The sequence below is a fragment of the Lolium perenne genome, chromosome 5 (genome assembly GCF_019359855.2).
Source record: "Lolium perenne isolate Kyuss_39 chromosome 5, Kyuss_2.0, whole genome shotgun sequence".
Taxonomy (NCBI): Eukaryota; Viridiplantae; Streptophyta; class Magnoliopsida; order Poales; family Poaceae; genus Lolium; species Lolium perenne.
This window is the reverse complement of record NC_067248.2, coordinates 263,769,037-263,797,009: the sequence shown is the minus strand read 5'-3', so window position 1 is coordinate 263,797,009 and position 27,973 is coordinate 263,769,037. Positions and strand designations below refer to the sequence as shown.

The window sequence follows — 27,973 nt, the reverse complement described above, 5'->3', positions numbered from 1 at the left end:
TGAATCAATTAACTAGAGTAATGTGACACTAGTTTCGTGGAGATTATTTTTCGAATCAGACATGCGAGGACCAGCCTAGTTTCGTGGAGATTATTTTCCCATGAAGCGCAGAAGCACAAACTGGATATGCATCTCTGTGGATATTCCGGGGCAACTTGTTAATTAGGGAATCTCTAATAGGACGACGCAAATCAGACGCTGAAAGTGACCGCGCGCATCCGTTTGCAGCAGAGGTGTCCCCAATGGCACGACGCAAAAAAAAAAAGTTTTGCATTCTTTCAACATAAACATATTTTACATAGTGAATAAAGGAAAATAAAAAATATATAATACTAAAAGGCGTATGTACCGTCTGCTACCCGAGCCTACTCCTCGTCGTTGTTGTCGAGCATGATGAAATCCGGTATTTGCCACAGCTAGTTGGCAGCCTGCCCCGGTCGGTCCACCGCAAGTTAAACTTCCGGCCCTCTGCCATGGCCGCCGACCAATTGTGGAGAAATGACAAAGTCGTGTGAGTCGCCTTTGGCCCCCTCGTTATGGTAGGCCAGTGCATCGACGTCATCATCCTAGGGAGACGAAGGAGGAGTCGGTGGCTGCCGTGTTAGACGAGGAGGCAGGCGCGCACATACAGCATGCATGTCTCCTTGGAGACAACTTTATCATCTGGAGGCATCCCAACCAGCAATCAAATAAATGTTGTACCAAGTCCCAACAACAAATAACCAATGGCAAGCATGGGAGAAGAATTAAACAGGCAAGAGGTACTACAATAGTGCTCAGTATTCTCCCGGATTATACAGCACTACAAAAGGAAAGGAAGTTGTTTAGCAGACATAAATTGTTCACCAGTTAGCGTTCTCTTCTCATAGTCATGTGTAGTGCTAGATAGAGAGAGCACCAAGTGCTCGACAGCTACAGCTCCGTCAGCGACTTGCGAATTACATAGGCAGTCATCTTGAGAATACTAGTGTCCGTGTCTTCCAGCTTGAACAGGCAGACGTCTCCCAACTCCAGGGCGTTCTCCCTCGAGAATTGCTTCCAGCCTCTGGAAATCCGCCTCAATTTGTCAGTACTTCGAATATCGAGCATAGTCTCCCACAGCGTCGTTTTGCCCTCCATCTGAAGGAAGAGAGTATGCTTTTTGTCCGGGAGATATGCCGAAGCATATTCCGCACAGAAAGACTATCCACAAATGCACATGTGTCAGGATGATTGACCAGTTCTTGAAATTCAGCTTGATGATTAATTCAGCGGAAACGGTTTGCATACTTCTAGCTGTGTGTTGTGTGTGTGTGTGTGCGTGTGTGTGCAAATTCCACAATATAATACCGGCAAGGGGTCGCAAGGTTTCATTAACAAAATCAGCAATAAACTACAAATAACGGGCATAGAACCGCATCCATATTTACAGATGTAGATAAGCGAGTGTATAGACTCACCATTTCGCATGTGCTGCTGCCAATGCCATCAATATTGATAATACCCATTACTTTCACAAAGATAGGGAGTTCAGATCCAATTGCTTGAACTTTCTCCTCAACATTCTTCTCCATCGACGGAGGTGAAGTAAATGATGTGTCTGACCGCGCGCTTCCTCCCTCCCTCCGACGCGTCGGCGCAGGCGCCCCGTGGCCACCGCCGCCGTCGCAGTTTCTCTCGCCCGGCGCCCTTGCCGGCTGGGCTCGCTGGATCTCGGTTCTCCGTGCTTGCTGAGGAAAGCTCTAGTGAGAGCTGCCTCTCCGACCAGGAGAACCCATCATCGAGCTCCTCCCCTGCTTCCCCCAGATCTGATCCAGAGCGGATCACCCTGGATGGTTTCGTTGACAAAGCTTGGAGCTTGGCCGGAGTGCAGTGCGCAACCTCCCCGCTGGTGCCGCTTCCCCGCAGCGTGCGGTCTCGTCGGGGCTCCCCTCGCCGCTCGAGTGTCGAGGCGGATCGCCGGCTGCGCTGGTTCTGGATCTTGGCCTGGAGTGTTTCCCGGCTCTGCCCTCGGGCCCTCCGAGACTTGGGTGCTGCCCGTCTCCTCCGCCGCGCGTCCTGGTGGGCTCGCTGCAGGTTCCGCTCCCCTCTGCCGGCGAAGCGCTCGCTGGCTCGGTGGTGCCCCTGGCCGCCGCCTCCTCCTCTGGCTCGCCTGTGCGACGCGCCGACGGGGAGACAACTGTTGTCCCTGGGCTGGCTCCTGGGCTTGTGGGCCTGAGCGGCCCAACGCATACCGGCCCACCTTCTTTGGCCCAGCCCAACTGCTTGAGGTATAAGTGGGTTTGGACCCCGGTCGGCTCCTCCCAAACCCTAGCATCTCTTCAGTTCCCCGCATCTGCCACTGATCTCCGCCGCTCTGGTATCCAGCCGCCTCCCTCCCGCCCTGCTCCCATGGACCGCAACCGCGCCGATCGCCAATCCAACAAACGCCCTTTTGAAGATGAGGTTCCGCCGGCAGAGCGCCGCCGCGAACTCGAGCTGCGCCACCGTGCCGAACGTGAGCATGAGCTCCGCCGCCAGGACTGGGAGCGAGAGCGCTCGCCAGACCGCCGGTACGCGGGCCAGTCCTTCCGGTATGATGGGGCAGGGCGCCCTGCGTACAATCATGATAGCCGCCGTTTCCAGGAAGAAGGCGAGTTCGTCCCGCCGCGCCAGCAGAAGTCAGCTAGGCACTTCAAGCCAAGGAATCCTGCACCTGCTGCTTCTGCTCCTCCCCCGTCCACTGCTGGCTCCTCCCAGGTGGAATCCATTGGGGTGGATCCCCTGGCGCCCAAGACCAAGATCACCTGCTTCAACTGTTCCACCCCCGGCCATTTCCAATCCAACTGCACCCGTCCTCCTCACTGTGTGCTCTGTGATGTAGATGGCCACACAACTGGCATGTGTCCGAATGCCAACAGACCAACCGAGCTCAAATGGTTTGGGTTCGCGATTGATGGGGGTGCGTTCTACGCGTTTGACTGCCCTCCACTCGAATCCAACCCAAAACATGACAATATGGCCTATGTTCTTGCTGAAGCTACTGAAGAGGCGATCAATGAAGGGCTCAAGAAGCTGATTGATGAAACCTGGGACTTTCAGGTGCGCAAGGTTGCAGATTCAGAGTTTGCGGTCCTCTTTCCCAATGCCGATAGCCTCAGGCTCTGTAAGAATGCTACTAATCTCACCCTGCCAGTTAGCAAGATCACTGTGGTAGTTTCTGAAGTAAGGCCTGCTCCCAAACCTTCCGGGAGGCTGCAGGAAGTCTGGGTGAGGCTCCACGACGTGCCCCCGCCGCTGCTTTCCTCAGCCAATCTGATGGCAGCCATGGTAATGCTTGGAAAACCCCTCATTGTCGACGAGCTCTCCCTCTCTAAGGACGAACCGGTGCTCATGAAGTTCCATACTCCTGTCCCGGCTAAGCTTAGAACTACTGTCAATCTTTCTGTGCATGGGGAAATCTTTCCGATTCGGGTGGTTCCTGAACCGAGCAAGGGTTCAGTTAGTGCAACTGACCTGCCTCCTCCACCACACAATGACAAGGATGATCAGGACGACGATGAAGAAGAGGAAACGGAGGAACTCAGTGCGTCGGATCACAACTGGAAACGACAGAAGGCCAAGTCGGGCGACAAATCTGGAGCCCCCTCCTCAAACGCCACCTCGGCAGGCACCAAGAAGACTTCTCTTCAGATCGTGACTACAGCCGCTCTCCAAACAGTCAAGAAAATCAGGAAGAAATCCGGGGTCAAGCCATCGCCTGCTCTCAAGGCCGGGACTAGCGAGTGTCAGGCTCCTCTGGAATGTCCCTCGCCGCGCTCTCCAGTTGCGAAAACCCTCATGCCCAACTCCTTCGACCAATATGGTTCCAACCTGGTGCTTCTGCAGTCGCCTCCGGAATGCTCCCCGGTCGGGTCCATGTCCTTCCCCCAGCTCTCAGCGCCGCTCTCCGGCAATACCCCTTCGTCTGTAATCATATCGTCACCGGAGGCCAGCTCTCCAGCTCTCCACCTCTCCCCTCTTAAAGCGGCAAAGCTGTCTGCTGCAGATAGAGAGGAGGTAGGCTGGCAGAGCCCGATTCATTGGGAGTTTGACAACGAGACCTTAGCTATTCGCTGCCAGAAGCTTAAGAAGAAGAAGGAGCTTTCCCAGGGCTCGGCTCCAGCTCAGAGGAAGGGCTTCATCAACCTCCTGGCCGAAATCTCGGCCTCCGCTCCTGCTTCCAAGGCTCCGCGCTCGGCGGTTGTTCCCTCCACTCCCCTGGCACCAGTGTCGGCCTCCAAGTCGGCTTCTATCCACTCCAAGACGGCGTCCTCAGCAGGCGGCCTGCCGGCGACCACCCCAACGTCTGGTTCAAGAAGGAGCACGCGCGCCGGGGGCCAGACCGGGGAACCAGTCCTGCAGAAGGCCATCCGTCGGGCCGTGGAGAAGGAAACCCCAGGTACGTCTAAGATCCCTGCCACCCCTGCTGCTCCCTTGCCTTCGTCCGTTTTTGCTGTTTTGCCTGCTGCTTCCGATTCGCACCTTCTGTCTGTTGCTGCGGACTGCAATATTCTCCTAGGCTCTTCAGGGGACAATCCCCTGGAGATTCTTGAGCTAATTCGGGCCAAGGAGCTCGCTCAAGCTGCGCTAGCAGAAGCGTTGGCCAAAGCTGCGGCAGTGAAAGATATGAAGGACAAGGAACAGAATGCTAAGGAAGTTAACAACGCAAATCCACCCCGAGCCCCTGTGGGGAATGCACCGGCTATGCTCTCCACCAAGCCCGGCGGTCAATCCGACAGTGCGTCGGATGAGGACCACCTCACCATCAACCAGTTAGTCGTGCAAGCCAAGCTTACAAACAACAATGTCAAGCGTACGCTCAGATGTACCCCAGCTCGCCAAGCACGGGCTCTAAAGGAGTGTCCTCAATGAGAGCCCTGGGCTGGAATATTCGGAGTTTCGGTCGGAAAGGCCGACGGACTCAGCTTAAAGAGTACCTTAGATTGAACAAGATTGATGTTCTATTCCTACAAGAGACTATGCGACAAGACTTCTCCATGCAAGAGCTGCATGGTCTGGAGGATAGTGACCAATTTTTTTGGGCTTGGGTCCCTGCTGTAGGCAACTCTGGCGGGATGCTGCTTGGGGTTAGAGATAGCTCCTTTGAGGTTGGGGAGGTTCAAAAAGGAGAATTCTTCATTAGTGTTCAGCTCTTTGATCGTCTGAAAAGAATTAGATGTGAGTTCGTCGGTGTTTACGGCCCTGCCGATCATAGTCGATCCCTGGCCTTTCTCCAAGAGCTGGAGACCAAGATTGCTTCTTGCCGGGATCCAGTGGTGATCCTTGGAGATTTTAACCTCATCCGAGGAGCTCTGGACAAGAACAACACGAATATAAATTGGCCAAGAGTCAACTTATTTAATGACTGCCTTGCTAGATTGTCGCTTTGTGAGATCCCGAGATCGGGCGCCAGGTTTACTTGGACGAACAAACAGCTAGACCCGGTAAGGAGTGTCCTGGACCGGGCCTTTGTCTCCACGAGCTGGGAACAGTGCTTCCCTCTTACCACCCTGCGGGCAGAAACCCAGATTGGTTCTGATCACACACCACTTCTGCTTGATACTGGGGAAACCTCCGCACGCAAATCCTCACGTTTCTTCTTCGAAACCTCCTGGCTAGATATCCCAGGCTTCCCAGATTTGGTGGCCACGAAGTGGCTCGCACTCCTGCAGCGCCCCTTGCGTCACCGTGACCCGCTAGATGTGTGGGTGGCACAGGCTGCTGGGTTGCGCCAATACCTCAAGGGTTGGGGGGCAAATAGGAGCAGGGAGAATAGAGCTTGCAAGGCTGCTCTAGCCGCTGAAATCCAAGAGTTGGATCTGCTTGCTGATGCTGGCTCGTTGGATGCTGAGGGTTGGGCCTACCGCTATTCCCTTGAAGACCAACTGACAAAACTCTTTGAGCTTGAGGAAGAATACTGGCGCCAACGTGGGCGCCTGGACTGGACCCTTAAAGGTGATGCAAACACGGCATATTTTCATTCCATAGCAAATGGCCGCAGACGGAAATGCCTGATTACTAACCTGAACACGGAGGGAGGAACTATTGTTGAGAAGGGGGAGATCCAGGCTCACATTTACCAATTCTACCGCGAGCTGCTTGGTACTGAGGATCCAAAACCCTTAACCACTTCTCCGCAGCTTTGGAGTGCTGACCAACAGGCTAATGCTGAAGAAAATTTGGCGTTGTCCCTATCCTTCACTGCTGAAGAACTTGATGAGGTTCTGCGAGACACTAAGACAAACACGGCACCTGGGCCAGATGGCTTCCCAGTTGCTTTCTACAAGAAGTTCTGGCCAACCTTGAGACCCTTGGTGCTGATCATTCTGAACGGCTTTGCGCTAGGCATGCTTGATGTTTCTAGACTCAATTTTGGCATCCTTTCCCTCATCCCCAAAGTGCCTGGGGCTGAGTCCATTAAGCTGTTCTGTCCCATTGCCCTTATCAATGTCATCTTCAAACTGATCTCCAAAGCATATGCAACAAGACTTTCTCCGGTAGCGCACCGGATTATTGCACACTCTCAGACTGCGTTCATCAAAGGTCGGTACATTCATGACGGGGCTTTGGCACTTCACGAAATAGTCCATGAGATCAAGAGCAAGAGGCAGAATGCAGTGATTCTTAAGTTAGACTTCGAAAAAGCCTACGACAGGGTGAACTGGGCTTTTTTGCGGGAGGTGCTGATTCGGAAGGGTTTTGAATCTGGCTTCATCCACAGAATTATGCAGCTTGTTTCTGGTGGCCAGACGGCAATCTGTATTAATGGCGAGGTTGGCCCTTACTTTAGGAACAAACGCGGAGTAAGACAAGGCGACCCAATCTCACCGCTTCTCTTTGATTTCATCGCTGATGCTTTGGCCGCTATCCTGGATGCTGCTGCCAGGGCGGGGCACATTCGTGGGGTGGTTCCCCACCTTGTCCCGGGTGGAGTTACCCATCTCCAATACGCAGACGATACGATCCTTCTGTTCCAGAATGAACCAAACAGCATTATGAATGTGAAGTTTCTCTTGTTGTGCTTTGAGCTGCTCTCGGGTCTAAAGATCAACTTCCTTAAGAGCGAGGTTATCGTGATGGGGGCTGAGCAGGATGAGCAGGCCAGAGTGGCTAACGCTCTTAACTGCAGGGTTGGCTCCTTCCCTTTAACTTACCTTGGCTTCCCGATCTCAGATCGTAAGTTGACCATTGCTGACATGGCTAACCTTGTCAACGTTGTGGGCCGTCGAGTAGAACCTTGGCAGGGAAGGTTTATGTCTTCAGCGGCAAGACTTATCCTTACAAACTCTTCGCTCTCAAGCCTGCCAATCTACTCCATGGGACTCTTCTTGCTTTCGGAGGGTACTCATGCTGGGTTTGATAGTCACCTGGCCAGATTCTTCTGGGAAGGAACTGGTGAGAAGCGCAAATTCCACTGGGTCAAGTGGCCCGACGTCTGCCGTCCCAAAGACCAGGGTGGTCTTGGAGTCCTGAACTCTCGTTTCCTCAATATTGCCTTGATGACAAAATGGATCTGGCGCCTATACAACGAGGACGAGGGACAATGTTTGTGGTTAAAACTGCTGCGTGCTAAGTATCCTGGTGCAACCAACATCTTTAGTTCCTCACCGTCGGGAGGATCCCCTTTCTGGCATCAGCTGCACAAGATAAAGCACTTCTTTAAGCTTGGCGCGAAATTCATCCTTGGCAATGGCCAGAATATTTTGTTTTGGACTGATTGGTGGTCTGGTGAATCCCCTCTGTGCGAGAGGTTCCATACACTCTTCGATATTTGCTCCTACCCTGCTATGACAGTTGCTACGGCGTCCAGAGGGACAACCTGGCATATTCCGTTCCGTAGGACTTTTGGCCCTCTTGAAACTGAACAATGGAACGTTTTGCTTGCTGAGCTGGCCCAGGCCGCACCTTCTGTTTTGAGAGACAAAGTTTCCTGGGCCCTTGAACCTTCTGGGAGTTTCTCCACGTCCTCGCTTTACCGCAAACTGTGTCAAGGAGAAGCTTGTTCTTACGCCAATGACATCTGGTCTGCAAACATTCCCTTAAAGGTCAAAATCTTTTCTTGGCAACTTGCCAGAAACAGGCTCCCAACTAATGAACAGCTGGCCAGACGACATGGCCCGTCCAATGGACAGTGTGTCCTCTGCGGCTTGCCGGAGTCGGCAGATCATCTCTTCTTCAGCTGCCACCTTGCTAAATTTCTTTGGAGCGGAGTTCGCTCGATGCTTGCGGTTCAGTGGAATCCCACATCCTTTCCCCAGTTTTTTGACATTTTGAATCTTTTTTCGGGGAAAGCAAGGAGATTTATTTGGCTTCTGTTTGCTGCCCAAAGTTGGGCTCTTTGGAACATTCGCAACAAATTCTCGATTGAGGGAACTTTCCCAAAACAACCTGCTGATTGTGTGTTCAAAACTACCATCTTACTGCAGCAATGGCGACCTCTTGCAAGAAGTAAAGACGTCGAGCTGGTGGACGGCTTGATCTCCCTCATGAAGACCCTCTTCCTCAAAACTTACAATCCAGCGGCGGCTCATGTGTGAAGCGCTACTTTCATCATCCTAGTTTATGCTCTAGTTGAAACTCTGCCTGTTTAGTCTCCCGATCTTGCATGTAATCCTCTTTTCATCTGGTACGGATCGGTGTGTTCTGATGTGTTGTAATAACTGTGATCCTGACTGTTGTGGTCTTATTAATTTAAGGCTGGGCATGTAATGCCTGTTATCTAAAAAAACATTCTTCTCCATCTGCAAAGATAGACTTGCTTTCATGCCTAAAATGTAAGTACCCCCAAGATTGTTGGAAGGAGGTTCTGAACCGACTCCAAGCTTCACAGGTGCTCCATCATGCGTCTTGCGAGCTTCGTATCCTGAAAACCCTACCATATTCTCTTAGGCTGAGCATGAAATGATCAGAATTTTAATTAAAATATGGTATAACAAAATAAAAAACACAGGCAACAAGAATAGGATGACCTGATTTAGTAGCAGGGGAGGACGTTGAAGCCATCTCCCGAGCTTTCGCAGAACTACGTGTCACCCGCTTTTGCACCCTGCAAGATTCTCTCGTGCCTTCTCTCATGATGTCATCATCATCTGAACTGCTCAATTCAAAAATTGCATGAGGGGGTGGATCAACAATCTGAAGAGAATCTCCACTCATTTCTTGGGTACTAGAAGAATTTCCAATGACAATATTTGAAGGGGTTTTCTCACGACCGCTTGGGTCAAGGATGAAAACTTCGAGGTGGTTTTTCTTTGTGCTTCTGAAAATAAGGAGGTCCTTCTCTTGTATGTACTGAGAAGCTACAAAACTATCCCATGCAGAATCTAGGACTACTAGATCATCACTCTGCTTCCTTGCTCCAACACTGTATATGTGGTTGTCAGGTGCTTCAAGTTGAATAGTAGGTTTACTTATTTCATCCTTGAAATGGTTCAGCACAAGTAGCAACGGTATGTACTGCAGGATCAGAATAAAGAAAAAGAGGCAAGATTAAAAAGATGGAGCATTGACCAGCAAGAATATGCCATATGTATTGGAGTAACAAATATATATATAAGCAAGAAATTATCTGAGAAAGGATGTAACTTACAACAAAGGAGTCCTTCGAGTGGATATTTTGTTTGTCCATGGCTGCCACGTGCAGAGGAATTTCAGACTCCATGGTATCAGCTATTTCTAGTACTTTCTTGTCTTGTGCTTTTGTGAGACGGCACCCAGGTAACGTAGTGTAGCTAATGTCACTTGAGGTCTGAACATGTCCAGGATCAGGCACCGCTTGTTCTGCAAATCAAGTACATTGTACAATAATCACAAAATCATATCAAAGCATTAATTAGACTTCAAGTTGTGATTCACTTTACCATTCAGCACATGATGATCACAAGGAGGAACAGCTCCAAATACGCCAAAGGGTGGTTGAGAGCATGAAGACTTCTCATGACCGGATGAATCGAAAATATGAACCTTAAAGATTGAGTTCACAAGGGACACAAACAGAATATAGTCATCTTCTTCTATGTGGTTTGCATTCACAAACTCGTTCCATCCAGACCTAAGTACTATATCGCCAAGCTCCTCTATAACTTCAACAGGGTATACATGGCCATTCGGAGCTTCTAGTGTGACAGGCTTAGAAGGAGAGATCATAGTCCTCAGGTGGCTTCCAATCTCCTGATGTATGCGCTATTGAAGGTCAAGGAAGAAGATACACATTGGTTAGAGTCATGAGTTTCACCGCTTCTAGTGCTATTTGCAGGAAATGCAGACACAATTCAGATTGCATGAGTACCAAAGGACGTGGAAAACAAACGAACAAAAGTCATACGATATTATGGCCTGAACAGGGGAATTTCGGACTTAAATGACACGAGTTACCAAATTATCATTTTTGGCGAACATTAGTAGCACACACTTGGCATTACACAAGCAGTGCACTCATTATCTCCGTACAAAGTTTCATACGCATTAACTTTCCCTCCAACAAAGTGTTTTCCTGCTACCCATTTGTATGTTGTGAAGCAATCCTTTCACAGAAAAATATCATGAAACGAATCTATACAGCTCTTATCTATATGCCAACTACCCTAGGCAAATATAAGTACTGTATCGCATAACATAGCTATGAATGAACCAGATACTGTAATAAAAAACTAAGGACAGCCTTTTAAATAAGAAGGGCTAACAACTTGCTCTCGTATCATCAAAAGCAACATCTCTTGCTCTCTTATTTCTAGTGAAATTTTGATCACGCCAAAACCTTCAGAACGCAAATTATGTGCTTAACCTGGCAATTTTAGCCTTAAATGACAGATACCAAATTATGACTTCGGTGGAAAGTAATAGTGCATTCATGGTACTAGTATGCCACCAAATTTATCACCTCCTTTTATGTTCTGAACTAATTCATTCCCAGAATAATATCCTGAAACGATACTATTATCTACACGCCAACTACTCTTTCTTTCTCAAATATAAGCACTGCATCGCGCAACTAGCGGTCCACTAATTATCTCCATAAGAGCTTCACAAACATTTTTCCTCCGACAATCGTGTATGAATATTAATAAATAGCAATCTCGTGGTAGCACACCAGCAGTGTACTAATCATCTCCACAAGAGCTTCACTTGCAATCATGCTTGCAATTTTTTCGGAACGGGGGAAGCCCCAGCATCTGCATCAAACGATGCACACGGCTTTTCATTACTAATGCTGCTTGCAATATTAGTAAATAGTATGTCATGCGTGTACAGAGTATTTTCCTGCTACCATTTCATATAATCTGAAAAGGAAAATACCCTGAAACAATTCTATCATCTATATATATGCCATCTAACAAGATACAATCTTTTTTTTTTGTCTTTCTCATGCCTGCTGTTGCAAAACCTTAGTCCAGAACGAATTTTGACAAGGAGTAGTGCTATTTATAAGGTGACTGGGTGTAGTGCTATATATAAGGTAGCTCATTGCTGCCCGCATTGTGGACGAAATGGACAAATTTTGTTTCTTCAGACCAAAAAGGTGTATTTTTCTCTAAGAGGATAAAAGTGTCTCCTAGTTTTCAGACAGGGAAGGTTATCGTCTAGGAGTTTTCAGTCTCGAGCCTCATGTTTTGGTACAGTTATTAAAGGAAAACAGGGGAATTAACAATCTGAAAACAGGGGAAATTTCGCACATAGTTAAGAATGAAATTATTATGGGAAGAAAAAAACCCCAAATCGCAGCCCTTTAATCAAGAAGGGGGTGGTCTGAAGCAGATTCCCTCGCTGTCTCTGGAGCATTTTCCAGGAGCAGCACCGGAAGCAGCTGAATGAATGCGGGCGGAAAGGGAGCTAGCTCTCACCAGGCTGTCTCTGAAACCATCGGAGGCCACCATGAGGAACCGCTTCGCGCCATCGTTCTTGAAGCTAGCTAGCTCCCTCCACATGGCGCAAACCTCGAAACTGCCGTCGTCGTCGTCGTCCATCTCGCAGCCGCCGCCGTGGCCTGATGATTGTGTCGGCGACCAGAGGCCAGAGCACAAAGCAACGGTCATAAATCAAGAAAAGGAGACGGTATATCTCCCCGGCCGTCCATGGGAGCGAGGTGAACCCTTGCCCAGGAATCAAGAAGGTCGTGGTTACCTAGGTTAGAGCCGCCCATCGATCGCCGCCGCGTCGGTACCCGATCCGCCGGCCGCCTGCGTCGCCGATAGCCCGTGAACCAAACGTGGTTTCTTTGATGGTTTTGGGCAAGGTGGTGGGTAAAGTTACCACGCTCCCATTGCCAGAAGAGGAAATGTTGGCAGCTCCTCGACAATCAATTATTTTACTCAGCGTGTGGGTGGGAGGGAGGTAGATAGGCGCAGACCTCAGCTGGTGGAGTCATGGAGATGGCGTTTGAGAATCTCTTGATAGAAAGAAGGGTACGTGTCTCGCAACAACAACAACAATAAAAAAAAAAACATCCCCAGCATTTAGTTAGAGAGTCTCCATTTTCCCTCCCCAAAGGTACCCTATACGTTTTTCCTATACGTTTTTGGGGGCATCGGCGCTGTACCCAATCGCGGCCCCTCAATTTATTTTCAGGCTGCCGCGGCCCGACTTTCCATCCGGCGCCCTTAAGCCGAAGCTAGTAGAAAGAGAGGCTAGCGGGGCTGGCGGATGGCTGGAAAATCTTTACGGGCTAGCCTTGGCAACGTCATTTGTATAGAGATCACGGGTGACCCCCATTTTATGTTTAGCGCCGGAGCCCCCCATATGGACCAAAAATGGTCACCACCGAAACCTATATAAGAGGGACGAGTGTAGATGCTCTTATAACGCTGGATTGAGCTTTTGGCCGACGCTGCCGCCAGTTGCCGTTCTCGGGGCGCGTGTGTTTCTAGTGTGGCATCCCCAAATTTTATTTAAGGTTATGAGTATTTCAAGACACAACCAATTTTAAACATACCATACAAATAAATATGTTTGACAACATTGTTTTCAAATTAAACGTTAACAAACAACAAAGCAAATAAATAAAAGTTGGGCTAGATGGCGGGGTTGGCGCAGTTAATGCCTCTCCTTTGAGCCTCCATAGATGCTCTACGATATCATATTACAGTTGAGCGTGAATAATGCTATCATGGATTTATGTATGCATGACGAGAAAATCAGCAAACTCTGTAGGCACCTAATGATTAACCTCCGCAAGAGGTCTCTGACACTCGTAGGGACCAGCATGCCTGGCTCGAGTATTGCGGTCATTCTCGATGATCATGTTGTGCATGATCACACAAACTTGCATCACCGTTCACATTTGGTCGTGGGACCAGGAAAGAGCAGGATACCGAACAATAGCAAATTAATCTTGAAACACACTAAATCCCCGCTCGACATCCTTTCGGAAGCTCTCCTAGCGCTCAACAAAGTGGTAGTTCTTCTGACTCATTGGCGCGTAGATTGTCTTGACAAATGTCGGATGTGTTGGATGGATACCATCGGCTAGATAGTAGCATTTGGTATATTGGTTGTCATTGATCTCATAGTTGCATGGTGGAGCATGACCTTCCACAAGTTTCAAAAACACCGGAGAGCGCTGCAGCATGTTAATGTCATTATGTGATCTCGCCATGTCAAAGAAATAATGCCAAATCCATAGGTCATAATTTTCCACAGCTTTAAGCATCACACTACAATATCCATGATGCCCTTCGTACAAACCTTGCCAAGCAAACTGGTAGTTCTTCCATAACCAATGCATACAATCAATGCTTGCAAGCATCCGAGGTAATCATCTCGCTGCATTTTGTGACATGATCATAGCAGTCTCTGCTTCAGTTGGCGCTCTCAAATAGTAGGGGCTAAACTTTTCCACGATGGCTGATGGCGTGTAACTCACACGTTCGTTGGGAACCCCAAGAGGAAGGTATGATGCGCACAACAGCAAGTTTTCCCTCAGAAAGAAACCAAGGTTTATCGAACCAGGAGGAGCCAAGAAGCACGTTGAAGGTTGATGGCGGCGGGATGTAGTGCGGCGCAACACCAGGGATTCCGGCGCCAACGTGGAACCTGCACAACACAACCAAAGTACTTTGCCCCAACGAAACAGTGAGGTTGTCAATCTCACCGGCTTGCTGTAACAAAGGATTAACCGTATTGTGTGGAAGATGATTGTTTGCAGAAAACAAAAGAGAACAAGATTGCAGTAGATTGTATTTCAGTATAGAGAATTGGACCGGGGTCCACAGTTCACTAGAGGTGTCTCTCCCATAAGATAAACAGCATGTTGGGTGAACAAATTACAGTTGGGCAATTGACAAATAAAGAGGGCATGACCATGCACATACATATCATGATGAGTATAGTGAGATTTAATTGGGCATTACGACAAAGTACATAGACCGCCATCCAACTGCATCTATGCCTAAAAAGTCCACCTTCAGGTTATCATCCGAACCCCCTCCAGTATTAAGTTGCAAAGCAACAGACAATTGCATTAAGTATGGTGCGTAATGTAATCAACAACTACATCCTTAGACATAGCATCAATGTTTTATCCCTAGTGGCAACAGCACAACACAACCTTAGAACTTTCATCCTCGTCCTGTGTGTCAATGCGAGCATGAACCCACTATCGAGCATAAATACTCCCTCTTGGAGTTACAAGCATCTACTTGGCCAGAGCATCTACTAGTAACGGAGAGCATGCAAGATCATAAACAACACATAGATATAACTTTGATAATCAACATAACAAGTATTCTCTATTCATCGGATCCCAACTAACGCAACATATAGAATTACAGATAGATGATCTTGATCATGTTAGGCAGCTCACAAGATCCGACAATGATAGCACAATGGGGAGAAGACAACCATCTAGCTACTGCTATGGACCCATAGTCCAGGGGTAGACTACTCACACATCACTCCGGAGGCGACCATGGCGGCGTAGAGTCCTCCGGGGAGATGAATCCCCTCTCCGGCAGGGTGCCGGAGGCGATCTCTGGATCCCCCGAGATGGGATCGGCGGCGGCGGCGTCTCGGGAAGGTTTTCCGTATCGTGGCTCTCGGTACTGGGGGTTTCGCGACGGAGGCTTTAAGTAGGCGGAAGGGCAGGTCAGGAGGCGGCACGAGGGCCCCACACCACAGGGCCACGCAGCCAAGGGGGGGGGCCGCGCCGCCCTATGGTTTGGGCACCTCGTGGCCCCACTTCGTCTCCTCTTCGGACTTCTGGAAGCTTCGTGGCAAAATAGGCCCCTGGGCGTTGATTTCGTCCAATTCCGAGAATATTTCGTTACTAGGATTTCTGAAACCAAAAACAGCAGAAAACAAAGAATCGGCACTTCGGCATCTTGTTAATAGGTTAGTTCCAGAAAATGCACGAATATGACATAAAGTGTGCATAAAACATGTAGATAACATCAATAATGTGGCATGGAACATAAGAAATTATCGATACGTCGGAGACGTATCAGCATCCCCAAGCTTAGTTCTGCTCGTCCCGAGCAGGTAAAACGATAACACAGATAATTTCTGGAGTGACATGCCATCATAACCTTGATCATACTATTTGTAAAGCATATGTAGTGAATGCAGCGATCAAAACAATGTATATGACATGAGTAAACAAGTGAATCATATAGCAAAGACTTTTCATGAATAGCACTTCAAGACAAGCATCAATAAGTCTTGCATAAGAGTTAACTCATAAAGCAATAATTCATAGTAAAAGCATTGAAGCAACACAAAGGAAGATTAAGTTTCAGCAGTTGCTTTCAACTTGTAACATGTATATCTCATGAATATTGTCAACATAGAGTAATATAATAAGTGCAATAAGCAAGTATGTAGAAATCAATGCACAGTTCACACAAGTGTTTGCTTCTTGAGGTGGAGAGAAATAGGTGAACTGACTCAACATTGAAAGTAAAAGAATGGTCCTCCATAGAGGAAAAAGTATCGATTGCTATATTTGTGCTAGAGCTTTGATTTTGAAAACATATAGAGAGCAATAAAAGTAAAATTTTGAGAGGTGTTTGTTGTTGTCAACGAATGGTAGTGGGCACTCTAACCCCCTTGCCAGACAAACCTTCAAAGAGCGGCTCCCATTTTATTTTATTTTTGTTTGGCACTCCTTCCAACCTTTCTTTCACAAACCATGGCTAACCGAATCCTCGGGTGCCTGCCAACAATCTCATACCATGAAGGAGTGCCTTTTTATTTTAGTTTTATTATGATGACACTCCTCCCCACCTTTGCTTTCTCAAGCCATGGCTAACCGAATCCTTCGGGTGCCGTCCAACAATCACATACCATGGAGGAGTGTCTATTTTTATTAATTAATTTGGGACTGGGAATCCCATTGCCAGCTCTTTTTGCAAAATTATTGGATAAGCGGATGAAGCCACTAGTCCATTGGTGAAAGTTGCCCAACAAGATTGAAAGATAAACACCACATACTTCTTCATGAGCTATAAAACATTGACACAAATCAGAGGTGATAAATTTTGAATTGTTTAAAGGTAGCACTCAAGCAATTTACTTTGGAATGGCGGAAAATACCATGTAGTAGGTAGGTATGGTGGACACAAATGGCATAGTGGTTGGCTCAAGTATTTTGGATGCATGAGAAGTATTCCCTCTCGATACAAGGTTTAGGCTAGCAAGGCTTATTTGAAACAAACACAAGGATGAACCGGTGCAGCAAAACTCACATAAAAGACATATTGAAAACATTATAAGACTCTACACCGTCTTCCTTGTTGTTCAAACTCAATACTAGAAATTATCTAGACCTTAGAGAAACCAAATATGCAAACCAAATTTTAGCATGCTCTATGTATTTCTTCATTAATGGGTGCAAAGCATATGATGCAAGAGCTTAAACATGAGCACAACAATTGCCAAGTATCACATTACCCAAGACATTTATAGCAATTACTACATGTATCATTTTCCAATTCCAACCATATAACAATTTAACGAAGGAGAAACTTCGCCATGAATACTATGAGTAGAAACTAAGGACATACTTGTCCATATGCTACAGCGGAGCGTGTCTCTCTCCCATAAAGTGAATGCTAGGATCCATTTTATTCAAACAAAACAAAAAACAAAAACAAACCGACGCTCCAAGCAAAGCACATAAGATGTGATGGAATAAAAATATAGTTTCAGTGGGAGGAACACGATAATGTTGTCGATGAAGAAGGGGATGCCTTGGGCATCCCCAAGCTTAGACGCTTGAGTCTTCTTGATATATGCAGGGGTGAACCACCGGGGCATCCCCAAGCTTAGAGCTTTCACTCTCCTTGATCATGTTGCATCATACTCCTCTCTTGATCCTTGAAAACTTCCTCCACGCCAAACTTAGAACAACTCATTAGAGGGTTAGTGACAATAAAAATTAACATATTCAGAGGTGACACAATCATTCTTAACACTTCTGGACATTGCATAAAGCTACTGGACATTAGTGGATCAAAGAAATTCATCCAACATAGCAAAAGAGGCAATGCGAAATAAAAGGCAGAATCTGTCAAAACATAACAGTTCGTATTGACGAATTTTATTAGGCCACCAGACTTGCTCAAATGAAAATGCTCAAATTGAATAAAAGTTGCGTACATATCTGAGGATCATGCACGTAAATTGGCTTAATTTTCTGAGCTACCTACAGGGAGGTAGACCCAGATTCGTGACAGCAAAGAAATCTGGAACTGCGCAGTAATCCAAATCTAGTACTTACTTTACTATCAAAGACTTTACTTGGCACAACAAAACACTAAACTAAGATAAGGAGAGGTTGCTACAGTAGTAAACAACTTCCAAGACACAAAATAAAAACAAAGTACTGTAGGTAAAAACATGGGTTGTCTCCCATAAGCGCTTTTCTTTAACGCCTTTCAGCTAGGCGCAGAAAGTGTGTATCAAGTATTATCAAGAGACGAAGTATCAACATCATAATTTATTCTCATAATAGAATCAAAAGGTAACTTCATTCTCTTTCTAGGGAAGTGTTCCATACCTTTCTTGAGAGGAAATTGATATTTTATATTACCTTCCTTCATATCAATGATAGCACCAACAGTTCGAAGAAAAGGTCTTCCCAATATAATGGGACAAGATGCATTGCATTCAATATCCAAGACAACAAAATCAACGGGGACAAGGTTATTGTTAACGGTAATGCGAACATTATCAACTTTCCCCAAAGGTTTCTTTTTAGAATGATCAGCAAGATTAACATCCAAATAACAATTTTTCAGCGGTGGCAAGTCAAGCATATTATAAATTTTCTTAGGCATAACGGAAATACTTGCACCAAGATCACATAAAGCATTACAATCAAAATCTTTAACCTTCATCTTAATGATGGGCTCTCAACCATCCTCTAGCTTTTTAGGAATAGAGGCTTCGCGCTCTAGTTTCTCTTCTCTAGCTTTTATGAGAGCATTTGTAATATGTTGCGTGAAAGCCAAATTTATAGCACTAGCATTAGGACTTTTAGCAAGTTTTTGCAAGAACTTTATAACTTCAGAGATGTGGCAATCATCAAAATTCAAACCATTATAATCTAAAGCAATGGGATCATCATCCCCAATGTTGGAAAAAATTTCAGCAGTTTTATCACAGGCAGTTTCAGCAGTTTTAGCAGTTTCGGGCAGTTTTTCGCGCTTTGCATTAGAAGTGGAAACATTGCTAACACCAATTCTTTTATTAGTAATAGTAGGAGGTGCAGCAACATGTGTAGCATTAGCATTACTAGTGGTGGTAATAGTCCAAACTTTAGCTACATTCTTCTCTTTAGCTAGTTTTTCATTTTCTTCTCTATCCCACATAGCACGCAGTTCAGCCATTAATCTTATATTCTCATTAATTCTAACTTGGATGGCATTTGCTGTAGTAACAATTTTATTTTCAATATCCCTATTAGGCATAACTTTCGATTTCAAGAGATCAACATCAGAGGCAAGACTATCAACTTTAGAAGCAAGTATATCAATTTTCCCAAGCTTTTCTTCAACAGATTTGTTAAAAGCAGTTTGTGTACTAATAAATTCTTTAAGCATGGCTTCAAGTCCAGGGGGTGAACTCCTATTATTGTTGTAAGAATTCCCATAAGAATTACCATAGCCGTTGCCATTATTATAAGGATATGGCCTATAGTTGTTACTAGAATTGTTCCGGTAAGCATTGTTGTTGAAATTATTATTTTTAATGAAGTTTACATCAACATGTTCTTCTTGTGCAACCAATGAAGCTAACGGAACATTATTAGGATCAATATTAGTCCTATCATTCACAAGCATAGACATAATAGCATCAATCTTATCACTCAAGGAAGAGGTTTCTTCGACAGAATTTACCTTCTTACCTTGTGGAGCTCTTTCCGTGTGCCATTCAGAGTAGTTGATCATCATATTATCAAGAAGCTTTGTTGCTTCACCAAGAGTGATGGACATAAAGGTACCTCCAGCAGCTGAATCCAATAAATTCCGCGAAGAAAAATTCAGTCCTGCATAAAAGGTTTGGATGATCATCCAAGTAGTCAGTCCATGGGTTGGGCAATTTTTAACCAGAGATTTCATTCTTTCCCAAGCTTGAGCAACATGTTCAGTATCTAATTGTTTAAAATTCATTATGCTACTCCTCAAAGATATAATTTTAGCAGGGGGATAATATCTACCAATAAAAGCATCCTTGCATTTAGTCCATGAATCAATACTATTCTTAGGCAGAGATAGCAACCAATCTTTAGCTCTTCCTCTTAATGAGAAAGGGAACAATTTTAATTTTATAATGTCACCATCTACATCTTTATATTTTTGCATTTCACATAGTTCAACAAAATTATTAAGATGGGCAGCAGCATCATCAGAACTAACACCAGAAAATTGCTCTCGCATAACAAGATTCGATAAAGCAGGTTTAATTTCAAAGAATTCTCTTTGTAGTAGCAGGTGGATCTATAGGTGTGCATAAGAAATCATTATTATTTGTGGTTGTGAAGTCACACAACTTAGTATTTTCAGGGTTGGCCATTTTAGCAACAGAAAATAAAGCAAACTAGATAAAGTAAATGCAAGTAACTAATTTTTTTGTGTTTTTGATATAGCAAACAAGATAGCAAATAAAGTAAAACTAGCAACTAATTTTTTTGTATTTTGATTTAGTGCAGCAAACAAAGTAGTAAATAAAACTAAGCAAGACGAAAACAAAGTAAAGAGATTGAGAAGTGGAGACTCCCCTTGCAGCGTGTCTTGATCTCCCGACAACGGCGCCGAGAAAAAAAGAGCTTGATGGCGTGTAACTCACACGTTCGTTGGGAACCCCAAGAGGAAGGTATGATGCGCACAGCAGCAAGTTTTCCCTCAGAAAGAAACCAAGGTTTATCGAACCAGGAGGAGCCAAGAAGCACGTTGAAGGTTGATGTCGGCGGGATGTAGTGCGGCGCAACACCAGGGATTCCGGCGCCAACGTGGAACCTGCACAACACAACCAAAGTACTTTGCCCCAACGAAACAGTGAGGTTGTCAATCTCACCGGCTTGCTGTAACAAAGGATTAACCGTATTGTGTGGAAGATGATTGTTTGCAGAAAACAAGAGAACAGTATTGCAAAGAGATTGTATTTCAGTAAAGAGAATTGGACCGGGGTCCACAGTTCACTAGAGGTGTCTCTCCCATAAGACGAACAGCATGTTGGGTGAACAAATTACAGTTGGGCAATTGACAAATAAAGAGAGCATGACAATGCACATACATATCATGATGAGTATAGTGAGATTTAATTGGGCATTACGACAAAGTACATAGACCGCCATCCAACTGCATCTATGCCTAAAAAGTCCACCTTCAGGTTATCATCCGAACCCCCTCCAGTATTAAGTTGCTAACAACAGACAATTGCATTAAGTATGGTGCGTAATGTAACTAGTGACTACATCCTTGAACATAGCACTAATGTTTTATCCCTAGTGGCAACAGCACAACACAACCTTAGAACTTTCATCACATCGTCCTGTGTGTTAATGCAGGCATGAACCCACTATCGAGCATAAGTACTCCCTCTTGGAGTTACAAGCATCTACTTGGCCAGAGCATCTACTAGTAACGGAAAGCATGCAAGATCATAAACAACACGTAGATAACTTTGATAATCAACATAACAAGTATTCTCTATTCATCGGATCCCAACAAACGCAACATATAGAATTACAGATAGATGATCTTGATCATGTTAGGCAGCTCACAAGATCCGACAATGATAGCACAATGGGGAGAAGACAACCATCTAGCTACTGCTATGGACCCATAGTCCAGGGGTAGACTACTCACACATCACTCCGGAGGCGACCATGGCGGCGTAGAGTCCTCCGGGAGATGAATCCCCTCTCCGGCAGGGTGCCGGAGGCGATCTCCTGGATCCCCCGAGATGGGATCGGCGGCGGCGGCGTCTCTGGAAGGTTTTCCGTATCGTGGCTCTCGGTACTGGGGGTTTCGCGACGGAGGCTTTAAGTAGGCGGAAGGGCAGGTCAGGAGGCGGCACGAGGGCCCCACACCACAGGGCCGCGCGGCCAAGGGGGGGCCGCGCCGCCCTATGGTTTGGGCACCTCGTGGCCCCACTTCGTCTCCTCTTCGGACTTCTGGAAGCTTCGTGGCAAAATAGGCCCCTGGGCGTTGATTTTGTCCAATTCCGAGAATATTTCGTTACTAGGATTTCTGAAACCAAAAACAGCAGAAAATAGCAACTGGCACTTCGGCATCTTGTTAATAGGTTAGTTCCAGAAAATGCACGAATATGACATAAAGTGTGCATAAAACATGTAGATAACATCAATAATGTGGCATGGAACATAAGAAATTATCGATACATCGGAGACGTATCAATGGCTCGACAGAATTTATACATAAACTAAATGGCAGTGGACTCACTCATGCGAAGGTAGCCGTCTTATGCATCGACAGGTGCTCCATATGCAAGAATCCTCATGGCGGCGGTGTGTTTCTGGATCAACGAGAAGCCAGCCGTGCCAACGGTGTCGTGCTTCAGCCTGGAGTAGGGGTTGAGCTCTCTCACGCCATGAAGGATTTCCATGAACAAGTCCCATGCCATACGCGCAAATGTTGGCAGCTCCTCGACATCAATTATTTACTCACCGTGTGGAAGGGAGATAGATAGGCGTAGACCTCAGTTGATGAAGATAGGGATGTTGTATGGTTCCAGTCCCTCGATGGGCCTGTTATCGGAAAAAAAATCCTCCTCCTGCATCGCCCCTGAGCGGCGATCGCAAGGAAACCCTAGATCCCGCAGCCACCAGCCTCCCCTCCCCACCTCCCTCGCTGTTGCGTGAGGGTGCGGCCGGACAAAGCCAGGTCGGCGTCAGCGGTGGCAAAGCCCTTTCGCCCTCTGGCGCGAGAAGCTTCCTCTGGGTCATGGTGTGGCGCGGCCGTCGGGTGCCACGGCATGCCAGCGCTTGGGCTTGGCCTACAGCTGCGACGCGACGAGCGGCGGGGTGGTGGTGGCGCATCCAAGATGCCGGCGGCGTTGGTGTTTCCGGGCGACGCGGGCCGTGGGCCAAGGGCTTTGGTCGGCCGCCGCTAGAGTAGTGGGTGGAGGTGGCACCGCGGTTGTGGGTGCTTGGCCGACCTCTACGGAGGAAGTAGGGGAGGCTCGACGGCGGGCTGTTCTGTTTGGGGTCGACGATGCGCGGCGCTGCCGGGTGATGAGTCTATATTTGAAGCATTTTTACCTCTTATTTCTGCATAAGTAGACATAGGATTTTGGTATTTTACTACGCTTGCGCGCACCTTTCACCTTTGTTTCTGTAGGACCCCAAATTATCAAGCCTATTATGAATACATCATTTGTGACCGGTAGGTTTTGTAATAATATGATACTTCTAAGTATAAAAATCATTTAAATGATTTTCCATTCACCTAGCGTGCGCTGGCTGAGTGGTGGGCGTCTCTGTCGCAAGTTGCTCGTCCTACCCGTCGGCCCTCTATCCACGCAGCGATTGTCCCACCTGTCTGTCTCTAGACAAGAGCGTCTCCCCGAGTACGGCCATCGTCCGTGGGGTCTCCAACAGGGTGGAAGGGTGGGCCTAGAACCACCCTAAGAATTTAACCCAATAGCTTTACTATATAAAATATATTTGGAAAAAAAACATCTCTAGAGGCAGCCCAAGCAGCAAAAGACCACGTACAATGGTTGATAGTTCATATAGAGCTAAATACACCACTAGTCCTAATAGTTATACTCAATGTGTAATTTAGTCTCAATAGTTGTAAAATAGTGTAAGTTAGTCCCATAAGTTGTCCCAACGTGCAAAATAGTCCCAAACTATTCTACTGCCAACACGTGGCATTGGTCTTTTCGCTAAAGAGGTCGTACATATTTTCTATACCACACCTGGCCTTACACATCCTTACAGCACGTAGGTCCCACCTGTCAGGTGGGAGCACCTGTTAGGTGGGAGCAAAGAAATAAAAAATAATGGTGCTGTATACAGGATTCCAACTCGCGGCCTTGGAAGTAGGCAGCACACCACGGACGCGCGAACCATAAGCTCCAACGTCTTAATGTGTCAAATTAGAGAGCTTAAGGTTATCTATACCTGGCAGTACAAACTTAACAAATTTTTCCCCGTCAAAAAAGTTAACAAATATTTTCTAGTCAATCGGATTAGGTCAAACAAACAACGAGACTTAATTTTTTTCTCAGCTACCGCTCCTGTTTGATGCCGAGTAGTGGCTTCTCATATGGGACAAAATCACAAATCCAGCCAGAAAGGCAGAGACCTAGTTCCTGTGGCGCACGAATCAGCTGGCAAACACCCCGTAATCAGAACATCTTCAGTCGCGTCCCCCAAAGCGTCTCCCAAAGGGATTTGGGGCGCGCCGGACAAAAAAACGTTCCCAGCCGCATCCCCCAAAGCCTCATTTTGTCCGGCGCGGCCCGATACGGTGTCCGGCGCCCCGAGCCCGTCCCCGCTACACAGGGGACGCTCCGGGGACGCCGGACACAACGAAAAGCGAGACGGAGCGACGCGGGCCTGACGCGTCAGCGGCACAGAGAAAATTCGTCCACCGCTCCCGCCTAATCGCACCTCTCTGATACGTCTCAAACGTATCTATAATTTCTTATGTTCCATGCTAGTTTTATGACAATACTCACATGTTTTATATACACTTTATATCATTTTTATGCATTTTCCGGCACTAACCTATTAACAAGATGCCGAAGCGCCGATTCTGTTTTCTGCTGTTTTTGGTTTCAGAAATCCTACACAGGAAATATTCTCGGAATTGGACGAAACAAAAGCCCACGGTCTTATTTTCCACGGAGTCTTCCAGAACACCGAAGAGGAGACGAAGAGGGGCCACGAGACGGCCACACCATAGGGGGGTGCGGCCCCACCCCTGGCCGCGCCGCCATATGGGGTGGGCCCCTCGGGCGTCCCCCGACTCTGCCCCTTCGCCTATATAATCCTTCCGTCGCGAAAACCCTAGTACCGAGAGCCACGATACGAGAAAAGTTACTGAGACACCGCTGCCGTCAATCCCATCTCGGGGGATTCTGAAGATCGTCTCCGGCACCCTGCCGGAGAGGGGAATCATCACCGGAGGGCTCTACATCACCATGCCCGCCTCCGGACTGATGCGTGAGTAGTTCATCCTTGGACTATGGGTCCATAGCAGTAGCTAGATGGTTGTCTTCTCCTATTATGCCATCATGTTTAGATCTTGTGAGCTACCTATCATGATCAAGATCATCTATTTGTAATGCTACATGTTGTGTTTGTTGGGATCCGATGAATATGGAATACTATGTCAAGTTGATTATCGATCTATCATATATGTGTTGTTTATGATCTTGCATGCTCTCTGTTGCTAGTAGAGGCTCTGGCCAAGTTGATACTTGTAACTCCAAGAGGGAGTATTTATGCTAGATAGTGGGTTCATGCCTCCATTGAATCTGGGGACGGTGGGAAAGTTCTAAGGTTGTGGATGTGCTGTTGCCACTAGGGATAAAACATCAATGCTTTGTCTAAGGATATTTGTATTGTTTACATTACGCACAGTACTTAATGCAATTATCTGTTATTTGCAACTTAATACTGGAAGGGGTGCGGATGCTAACCCGAAGGTGGACTTTTTAGGCATAGATGCATGCTGGATAGCGGTCTATGTTCTTTGTTGTAATGCCCTAAGTAAATCTCATAATAGTCATCATGATATGTATGTGCATTGTTATGCCCTCTCTATTTGTCAATTGCCCAACTGTAATTTGTTCACCCAACATGTTATTTATCTTATTGGAGAGACACCACTAGTGAACTGTGGACCCCGGTCCATTCTTTTACATCTGAAATACAACCTACTGCAATCATTGTTCTCTGTTGTTCTTTGCAAGCAAACATTATTCTCCACACCATACGTTTAATCCTTTGTTTACAGCAAGCCGGTGAGATTGACAATCTCACTGTTAAGTTGGGGCAAAGTATCTTGATTGTGTTGTGCAGGTTCCACGTTGGCGCCGGAATCCCTGGTATTGCGCCGCACTACACTCCTTCACCAACAACCTTCACGTGGCCTTCATCTCCTACTGGTTCGATAAACCTTGGTTTCTTACTGAGGGAAAACTTGATGTTGTACGCATCACACCTTCCTCTTGGGGTTCCCAACGGACGTGTGCTTTACCGTCACAAGGAGCTACTTTCTGGCGTCGTTGCAATCCCTGTCGCACGCCAGCAGCTACTTTTCGGGCGCCGTTGCCGAGGAGATCAAGACACGCTGCAAGGGGAGTCTCTCACACCCAATCTCTTTACTTTGTTTATTGTCTTGCTTTATTTTATTTTCTGTCTTGTTTGCTTTCTTTATATCAAAAACACAAAAAAATTAGTTACTTGCATTTACTTTATTTATCAGTTTACCTTAGTTTATTTCATCATGCTTCTCCCTAAGTTCACTTTGAAAGATATATCAGTAGGGCATGGGTCAATCATTGGAAGAGATAATATAGAAGAATTTTTCACTCATGTTAGTAAGGTTAAAGATTTTGAAGATAGATCCTTGGTGGAACTTGCTCCTAATTATGAAATTGCTACTGCCTCTTTAGTGCACATGTTGGAAGCTAGATTTGTTAATCTTAATCCTATAATGCAACATATGTTTCTTACACTCTGTGATATGGAAGAAGGAGAGAAGAAAGATTTTGTTTTAGAAACCCTTCTTAAAGAATTTGGTGATGTAGCTAGAGAAGCTAGAAAAGTCTTTATTCAACATAAGATGCTTGGCTTTAATACCAATTTTGCAAGTACCCTTGAAAAGATGGAAAAAGATAGGCTAAAGTACACTAATGAAGCCAATTGTGAGGGGAAGACTAAAGTACCAATACCTTATAAGCTCATAGGAATGCATGAGGCACTAGAAAAGAATTTTGATTGGATTGTTCCTGAAAATTTATTTGAGGAGGATAGTAAGCCTAAAAGTAATGAAAGAGGAGCTTCTGAAACTTACATAGATAAGATACAATGCATTGTTGAGAAAACCCCCAACTCTTCTGTTGATGCTTCTTCTCTTGATGTTACTTGATTTACACTTTCTGCGCCTAGCTGAAAGGCGTTAAAGAAAAGCGCTTATGGGAGACAACGCAATTTTTGATTTATATTTGAGTCAAGGTGCTTGTTACTACTATAGCAATACCTTTGTATCTTTACTTTATTGCATTGTTGTGCCAAGTAAAGTCTTTGATAGAGAGTTGATACTAGATTTGGATTTCTGCACAGAAACAGATTTTTAGCTGTCACGAATTTGAGCTGTTCTCTCTGTAGGAGAATCTAAAAATTCTGTAAAAAATCATGAGTAATCCTCAGATATGTACGCAACTTTCATTCAATTTGAGCTTCTTCATCTGAGCATGTTAAGTGCCTCGAAAATTTTTGTCTTTACAGACTGTTCTGTTTTGATAGATTCTGCCTTTTATTTCATATTACCTCATTTACTGTGTTTGAGTGGATTTCTTTGCTCCATTAAATTTCAGTAGCCTTGGGTAATATCCAGAAGTGTTGGGAATGATTGTGTCCTCGCTGAACATGTGAATTTTTGATTATGCACTAACTCTCTAATAAGATTGTTTTGAGTTTGGTGTGAAGGAAGTTTTCAAGGATCAAGAGAGAAGGATGATATAATATGATCAAGAAGAGTGAAAAGTCTAAGCTTGGGGATACCCCCGTGGTTCATCCCTGCATATTTCAAGAAGACTCAAGCATCTAAGCTTGGGGATGCCTTGGACATCCCCTTCTTCATCAACAACTTATCAGGTCACCTCTAGTGAAACTATATTTTTATTCCGTCACATCTTATGTGCTTTACTTGGAGCGTCTGTGTGCTTTTATTTTTGTTTGTGTTTGAATAAATTCGGATCCTAGCATTCCTTGTGTGGGAGAAAGACACGCTCCGCTTTTTCATATTGAACACTGGTGTTCTTAGTTTTACTTTTAATGTTCATGATGAAAGTTGAAAGCTGCTTCATTTATTGCTATTTGGTTGGAAACAGAAAATGCTTCATGTGGTAATTGGTATGTTGTCTTGAATAATTTGATACTTGGCAATTGTTTTGAGCTCTCAAGTAGATCATGTTTAAGCTCTTGGATCATGTAGTTTAAACCTATTAGTGGAGAACTACCGTAGAGCTTGTTGAAATTTGGTTTGCATGATTGGTCTCTCTAAAGTCTAGATATTTTCTGGTAAAAGTGTTTGAGCAACAAGGAAGACAGTGTAGAGTCTTATAATGCTTGCAATATGTTCTTATGTAAGTTTTGCTGTACCGGTTCATACTTGTGTTTGCTTTAAACAACCTTGCTAGCCAAAGCCTTGTACTGAGAGGGAATGCTTCTCGTGCATCCAAAACCTTGAGCCAAAACCTATGCCATTTGTGTCCACCATAACTACCTACTATGTGGTATTTTTCTGCCATTTCAAGTAAATTGCTTGCGTGCTAC

At 45.8% G+C, this 27,973-nt stretch overlaps 2 protein-coding genes across 2 annotated transcripts; one reads left to right on the top strand and one right to left on the bottom strand.

Moving 5' to 3' along the window:
- Window positions 1–726: 726 nt before the first annotated feature.
- LOC127302954 (B3 domain-containing protein LOC_Os12g40080-like) lies at window positions 727–12,249 on the bottom strand. The gene is made up of 8 exons (XM_051333688.2): window positions 12,121–12,249; window positions 11,841–11,983; window positions 9,861–10,182; window positions 9,590–9,780; window positions 8,970–9,456; window positions 8,743–8,863; window positions 1,440–1,554; window positions 727–1,182 (listed from the first exon to the last, which is right to left on the bottom strand). Exons 1-8 carry the CDS (start codon window positions 12,137–12,139, stop codon window positions 913–915), a joined length of 1,668 nt encoding a protein of 555 aa, XP_051189648.1. The 5' UTR covers window positions 12,140–12,249; the 3' UTR covers window positions 727–912.
- Window positions 1,574–8,593, top strand: LOC139831177 (uncharacterized). Its single transcript, XM_071820536.1, has 3 exons — window positions 1,574–1,814; window positions 1,853–4,399; window positions 8,427–8,593. Exons 1-3 carry the CDS (start codon window positions 1,574–1,576, stop codon window positions 8,450–8,452), a joined length of 2,814 nt encoding a protein of 937 aa, XP_071676637.1. The 3' UTR covers window positions 8,453–8,593.
- Window positions 12,250–27,973: the final 15,724 nt, after the last annotated feature.